The sequence below is a fragment of the Branchiostoma belcheri genome, unplaced genomic scaffold (assembly GCF_001625305.1).
Source record: "Branchiostoma belcheri isolate BF01 breed outbred unplaced genomic scaffold, Haploidv18h27 scaffold67, whole genome shotgun sequence".
In the NCBI taxonomy this organism is placed as follows: domain Eukaryota; kingdom Metazoa; phylum Chordata; class Leptocardii; order Amphioxiformes; family Branchiostomatidae; genus Branchiostoma; species Branchiostoma belcheri.
In genome coordinates this window covers 476,367-483,928 of record NW_017804320.1, presented here as the reverse complement: position 1 = coordinate 483,928, position 7,562 = coordinate 476,367, and the positions used below count along the sequence as shown (strand labels likewise).

General features: G+C 39.0%; 1 protein-coding gene across 1 annotated transcript in view; it reads left to right on the top strand.

Moving 5' to 3' along the window:
• The first annotated feature begins 5,922 nt into the window (after window positions 1–5,922).
• LOC109483877 (glutamate-gated chloride channel alpha-like) overlaps window positions 5,923–7,562 on the top strand; it is a 10,637-nt gene continuing 8,997 nt past the window's right edge. The window contains exons 1-2 of the mRNA XM_019787020.1: window positions 5,923–6,068; window positions 6,426–6,464. Of these exons, the coding sequence (XP_019642579.1) occupies window positions 5,923–6,068; window positions 6,426–6,464 (185 nt within the window). The remainder of the gene's footprint in view (window positions 6,069–6,425; window positions 6,465–7,562) is intronic.

Genomic DNA, 7,562 nt, shown 5'->3' with positions numbered 1-7,562 from the left:
ATTATCTTTATAGTCATCTGCCAAAATGGAGGTGTAGTAACACCAGATGGGACGGACCAGTTTACATGTTCGTGCCTAGATGGATGGACAGGGACTTACTGCGAGGAAGGTAAACAAAGGCTCAAACAAGCAAACAAACAAATTTAGATGCATGTATCAGTTGAGGAATATGAATCAATCATTTGTAGTAACAAATGTTGATAGCTGGAAAATTCTGTATGGCCAAATATACATTGACGTTAAGCATGGTTTAAGTGGTGTCAAGCTTTGTACAGACTTGCTTGCAGTTTATTGTATTTCCTTTCGAATAATTACCCAAATTACCCCGTTTCTTCTTTCTTATTTTTCTAGCTTACGTGTCCTTTTTATATTTATCTTCAAGGCACCAAACGCCGGTGCAAATAACATTATTTCGTCCTTTCAAGGCCAAAATTTGTGTAATTTTAAATGACGCCGTGTTACCTGCGTGACTAACAACATTTCCTGCGTTGTAAACACACCTGGTCATGAATAAATCATTACTCACATAATACCCAGGCTTATCTATTGTGGTGGCACCAGGAAGTATAGAGACTGGTCATTTTGCGAGTCATGAAGAAAATTACATTCTTTGAAATTTTGGATCTTTGTAAAGATACACATCCATACGATTCAATATCCCCACCAAATGTTTAAAGAATAGACTTGGCTTGTGGTTGTTTTTTCATTCTTTTTTTTTTGTTAAACTATTCATTAAAGGAATGTAATGATGGGCTGTTTTCTATTTTACTGACAGTATTAGTCGCGTACCCTTTCAATGTAAGATATTGACCATGATAAACTACATATATACATACTGCTCTAAATATATGTGATGTCGTTGTTATAATAATACTATGATAAGGGATTTATTCAAAGAACATTAGATAAGGGAAAAACAGGCAGTCCTATCAAAGTCAAACATTTTATAGAACGTCTTGCAAAGTGTATCCTTCCCTCGCGAACTAGAATGTATCTCATGTCCACTTTATTGATATCATAATTAATGTACGTTGCGAATTGTTAGCTATGGTAAGATTCACGTGCAGGTTTCCTTGTTTTTTTTAAATCTTTCTTGATTTGAGTTTTATAAATGAAATAAATGAACAAAAAGCATGGCAAATATATAACTGACACATGTAGTACCGCAAAACAAATAATAATAAACCCGGGAAACAGACATATTAACCGTTCAGCAACCCCAATGCCAAAAACATATCATTTATCCTTTAGAATAGATCACAAATTACCTATATATCTATTAGTTACCTACTACATGTACCTATCTTTAACCGGAAAATGCAGTATTAAATTTCCCCATGAAAATTTTCCCTTATGTTTATGTACTTTATCTTGTCTGTATGCAATGTTCAATTCTAGTTTGTAAATATATGAAGCAAAGGATTTGAAAGCAGACAGATTAAAAAAATATTTCTTATGCCTAAAAAAATATCTTCCCAAGACGAATAATAACATTGGACAGAACAGAACGGTCTTGATGTCGGCGTATTTTCGTTTGTCTAGCATCAAGCTGCACAGTACCAAAGCAACACGACATGTATACAGGGTACGATTGCGCATTTGACTTGGGAAACATCATTTCACCATCCTTGAGCCAAACCGTGGTCTTTGAGGCGCGTGCTGAGAGGAATGTCCGTATCGGTCTGTCTGCTGTCATCAATACCGAAGAAGGCACCTCTAGCTACACACGGGGATTTACATTAATTGCGCCAACAGCAGGTAAAGACTGTCAAATGGTATTATGAAGTATCAAAAACATTCTTATACTGGATTTTATGTTGATTTGTATGAGACACGGCAAATTTAAATTTAATATTTTCCACTCTTAACAGCCTTTGCTCATTTAAAACCAATTATAAATCTTGTAACCAATACGTCAAAAAGCAGTTACTCAAGCAACTGGATATGATTTTGAAAACGTCAGACATTTGAGCTAGTATCCACTAGTTTTGGTCAGTGACTGAGAGACCAGAGGGGAAATGCAGGTTTATAAGCACAAATCATTGAGCTAGTGTTTAAGGCATGTATTGAAACAATTCTTTTGTATGGGTCAGAATCATGGGTCATGAATATGTCACATTCTAGAAAACTAAACGGAACATACACGAAGATGTTGCGAGTGGTTTTCAATACACCATGGTGGAAACACACTACTAATGAACAGTTATACGGTTCGCTACCAAATGTAACTTCAGTAGTCAAATGTCGACGACTAAGCTTGGCCGGTTATGTAATACGTAGTGAAGAACCAGCCAGTAGGCTTCTACTCTGGAACCCTGATACCTGTAAGAGAAGAGTTGGACGCCCAAAGATAACAGTTAAGAAACTTATTGAAACTGAAACTGGCTTGGAGGGACATGAACTTTTCTCAGTGATGTATGACAGACAGTTGTGGCGAACTAACTTTGTATGCTCCACCTCTACGGAGGATGAATGATGATGATGATGATGATGATGATGATGATGATTGAGCTAGTATCCACTGACGAAAGCTAGTGGATACTAGCTGAAACGTCTGGCGTTTTCAAAATCATATCCAGTTGCTTGAGTAACTGCTTTTTGGCGTATCGTATTACCTGGATGTCTAACCTTCATCGACGTACCTTGTAGCCAATACGTTATTGTCACAGTAATGTGTTGGAAACAAATGCCTTTATCTCCATGCAGATATTTTGTCACCAAACGAGTTCCGAAAGTTCTGGATATGCTGGACAAGAAGGGACAAACTGCACATAGCAGTGGGGCGAGATGGAGAGAAAGAACCGACAAGCAAAATGAGTTTTCCGAATCCACTGGTCATTAACTATGTGGGCTTTGGGACAGAGGATCCTAATGGAAAGTTTAGGTTTAACTGTACACAAAGTAAGATATACTTGTTTTTAGGTCCAAGATATATATGGTGTGTATGAATGCATTATTCTAAAGTTGGCACTATCTGAAGTCTAACTTTATTGACTTCTCCAGTCTTTCATAAAATTTAATGCCTAATCCATTTAAAAGATAGTAAATGGAAATCTCGACTGTATTGCTGATAATTTTTCTGATTGCAGTCCAAACTACTGATGCTACTACTACTACTACTACTTCAGCTACTACTGGTATAACTACTGATGCTACTACTACTACTATAGCTACTACTGGTATAACTACTAATGCTACTACAACTACTTCTGCTACTACTGGTATAACTACTGATGCTGCTACTACTACTACAGCTACTACTGGTATAACTACTGATGCTGCTACTACTACTACTACTACTACTACTAATGCTACTACTACTACTACTACTTCAGCTACTACTGGTATAACTACTGATGCTACTACTACTACTATAGCTACTACTGGTATAACTACTAATGCTACTACAACTACTTCTGCTACTACTGGTATAACTACTGATGCTGCTACTACTACTACAGCTACTACTGGTATAACTACTGATGCTACTACTACTACTACTACTACTACTACAGCTACTACTGGTATAACTACTGATGCTACTACTACTACTACAGCTACTACTGGTATAACTACTGATGCTACTACTACTACTTCTGCTACTACTGGTATAACTACTGATGCTGCTACTACTACTACAGCTACTACTGGTATAACTACTGATGCTACTACTACTACTACTACTACAGCTACTACTGGTAAAAATACTGATGCTACTACTACTACTACAGCTACTACTGGTAAAACTACTGATGCTACTACTACTGCTGTGACTACTACCGCTACTACTACTACTACAGCTACTACTGGTATAACTACTGATGCTACTTCTACTGCTGTGACTACTACTGCTACTCCTACTTCTACTATTTCTCCGAAGCCTAGTACAATCGAACCGACTAACACAGATCTTCCTGTGTCACCAATGAAACCAGCAACTACACCGCAAGTGTGCAGCGCATCCCAACTGCCAACATTAGGAGCACCCAATGACACCAGCCATGCAAAAGTGAAGGAAGAAAGGAAGACTGTTCTGAAGAAGATCTTTGAAGACCCTTCGGTGTTCAAGTCTAAGCTGGCCAGCGAGGACAACGCGACGCAGGAGGAGTGGAACGGGTGGAAGACAGGGGAGAACATGCCTCAAGGGTACGACAGCAACGTCAGCCCACAAACAGGTAACTATCCGCCATATTGGTGTCCTTCATTTGCATTCCCAGTAAATCGTGGCTCAATCATACACGCGGTTTCTCAACGTTTTATCGGCATTTTTAAAGTATATGATATGAACTTTATTGCTCAACAATCGTACAAGGCACAATGTATGGCAGTAATACAACACTACTACAAAACTTTACTTACTACAAACTACTATCTAAACAGTATTTGAGTTACCATATGGTCATGTATTGATGATATGTTCTCGCTTATGGAATAAATGTGTACAAAAATTGGCCTACATAAGCAGATATGGTAGTTGGACATGACAATAATTCATGGACTGTATCGTACTGTGTACCAGATTGGGTGAATTTTGTCTTAGTAGTGATAGTCTGTAACAATGAATCCCTTTCTTTTCTATAGGTGGGACAAGTCATAACAAAATGAAATTCATCTCCAATACTCTCATTACAAGTGGGCCTGTAATTCTCTTCTTTATGCTCTACACACTCAATGAGGGCTATTGGAGAGGGTCAGAAAAAATCTTGATGTCCTCAAACGCTGAATTTACTGACAATGCTTTAAAGAAGCAAGCAACGTTTAAAATATATATTTTTGTCATTGTTTGATAGAAGAGAAACTTGAAGTGACGTCGACGGTGAAGATTCTTCATGTTGGACCTCTTTCTGAAGAGAACGCGGTCAGTGTATTATGAAAACCAACCAACCTAAGGCTAAGTGTCATTGAACATTTGGCTTTAAGCACGAAATTGATTTTAATGACTAATGTTTTCCTTACTGCATCTTTTAAGATGGTATAATATGCCAGTGTTCAATATATAACATTAACCTTGGTTTTTTTTTTGCTGTTATAGTTATTTGCCATTGTATGCATTCTTCTTGGTCAGTTGTGAGGCTACTTTAGCAATTTGTTAGAATTGCTCACCACTGTGTCTTGTACTTCTCTATGTTGTTTACGATAAAAATGGTGTAATACCGCAGTAAACGTTTCGCAATAATGCATTCACTGTACACCTACTTTCTGGAACTATCATGAAAGTTCATCTGTGTAACTTGGTAGTTACATGTTTGAAGTTAAAACTTTTGATCCAACACAAAAAGTTCTCTCACCTGGAACTTTCGACCTGTCACTCTGATCGTCCTCAGTAGACTGAGTGGGGCGTGTCACGTGGCTTCTTTGAACTGTGATGTCAACTCTGGGTCAAAGGTAGACGATGTCGGCCCCCGTCATAGTTAAGTGAAGAGTGATGGGCCGTGATGTAAATAGCCTCTTTCACCCCCCTCAGGAAATAGTCTTGTTCAGTGTCGAATATTCTTACAGTGCCCAGTGAAACAAAATGTCCTGGAAGTTTGAATCTTGAAGTTTGAATGCCGCTACACCACACGTGGGGTCGTGTGGTGTAGCGACAGAGTGCGCGACTTGGAACCTAGAGGTCCCGGGTTCGAGTCCTGACATGCCACCGATCTTGTGCACTTTAAACGACTTTCCTCACTTCGCTCAGGTAAAAATGAGTATTGTCCTGTCATGTATTTGTCCCCTGTGTTGGTGACGGCATTAATATAAGTTGAAAAAAACTTGAGTGTCGTCACCACGTCTTGGGATTACATGTTGGAATAAAAAAAATGAATCTCTTGTCTTGGTTGTTTGCAGAACCTGTCGGTGACGGTGGAGTACAGCATGGCCTGGGTTGACGCCCGTCTCCGCGGCCTGTCCCGTGGTTGGGCCCCGGTACCGGCATCGTTCATGTGGGCCCCTCCCCTGGCGTTTGGGACGGCCGTACGGAGAGCTGCTGACGTCAGCAAGAAGAAGAAGAGCGGCGGAAGAGGAAGGAGCGATCACGACATCAGCATGTGGCTCCACCCATCCGGAATCTTGTTACACAGACTCACGTATGTTCCCTCTTTGCATCTTAAATTTCGTTTTCGTTTTTAATTTTCAATCATGTATAGCACTGCATGCGTGAAAAGTAGAATTTACCAACGATAATAATGAACAGGAAGATCTGGCAATCTTGCTCTTGGTACAATGTAGTAAAAGGCACCGGAGCCAGTATAGGTTTCCAGTGTACGTTTTAGCTACTTTCTGACGTAGATAGCTTTTACTTCTTGACTTTTTTGAAAATATATATTTATACGAATATGTTTTATTGTTTTCATACATTTATTTTATGGTACAAGTGCCATACTGTAGTTCTAGATGTGTTACTACTTGGCACGATACTGACATTGTATTTTCCTATTCCACAGGAGAACTCTGTACCTGTCCTGTGTGCCCAGTATGGCGAGGTACCCGTTGGATCAACAAGAATGCAGCTTCAAACTACATGGATGTAAGAAATCCTTTTTTACCTCCATGAAAAATGGAGGTATTGTTTTTGGCATGGCTGTGTGTACATGTGTGTGTGTGTGTGTGCGTGTGTCTGTCTGTCTGTGTGTCTGCGTGTGTGTTCGCACATTTGTAGTCAGCATAACTTCATAACGCCTTTATGGATTGTGATGATATTTGGTATGCTGGTAGGTCTTAGGAAGACAAAGGTCAAATATGGGCCTCCTGGTGGATGATCTTGGTACTGCAGCAGAACTTCCGGTTTTTGTATCTTTTGCCCTGAACATGTTATGGTCTTTTTGGTGACAGATAGCTTTTCCTGCCAGGAAGAAGTGGCGTGGGTTTGGTCCCTCTAGCAGCTTGTTCTGGAACTGCAGGAGACTCAGGCGAAATCTTTAAAAGCCAATAAGTCCATATAGGAACAACGTATTTTCATCATTTTTGGTGTGTGGGTAGCTGAGAGAGAGTTGTATATAATTAAAGGCAAATTATGCAAATGAGGATTTTATTAGCATAATTAAGGAGGAAATTCTATACTTACAGGGTTTTGTATAATAGTACTTTTATACATGTAATCTATTTAAACTGGAGGATTCGGTGCCCAGGGCGACGCAATAAGGAAGTACTCCCCACTGTGGCTTCTCCAGCAGCTTGAATAGTGAATTGACCCCCATAACCACATAAACTAATAAACATCCAAGACGGTTCAGCCACCGAAAACAATGGCAGGGACAGATTAACATAATAACTGTCACTCTTTTTGAACAAATTCAAATGTTTTTTCTATACTGGTTTTCAAACTAACAATATCAAACCATGCAGAATGATCGGGATATCTGTAACTGAGTCACATAAATCAAGAAAATACTATCTGCAACTTTCAGTTTCTGGAAAACCAACTTTGTGGTCAAATTTCAATTTTTCAAACTGTCTTGTCAACATTTCATCAAAGCCTCTTATTATAGATATCTAAAATGCAACCTCACAACTGAATTAAGCTTGGATAGTAAGTGAGTCTAGAAATATGGGTTGCAATTTGGTGGTGTCAATTTGGTAGT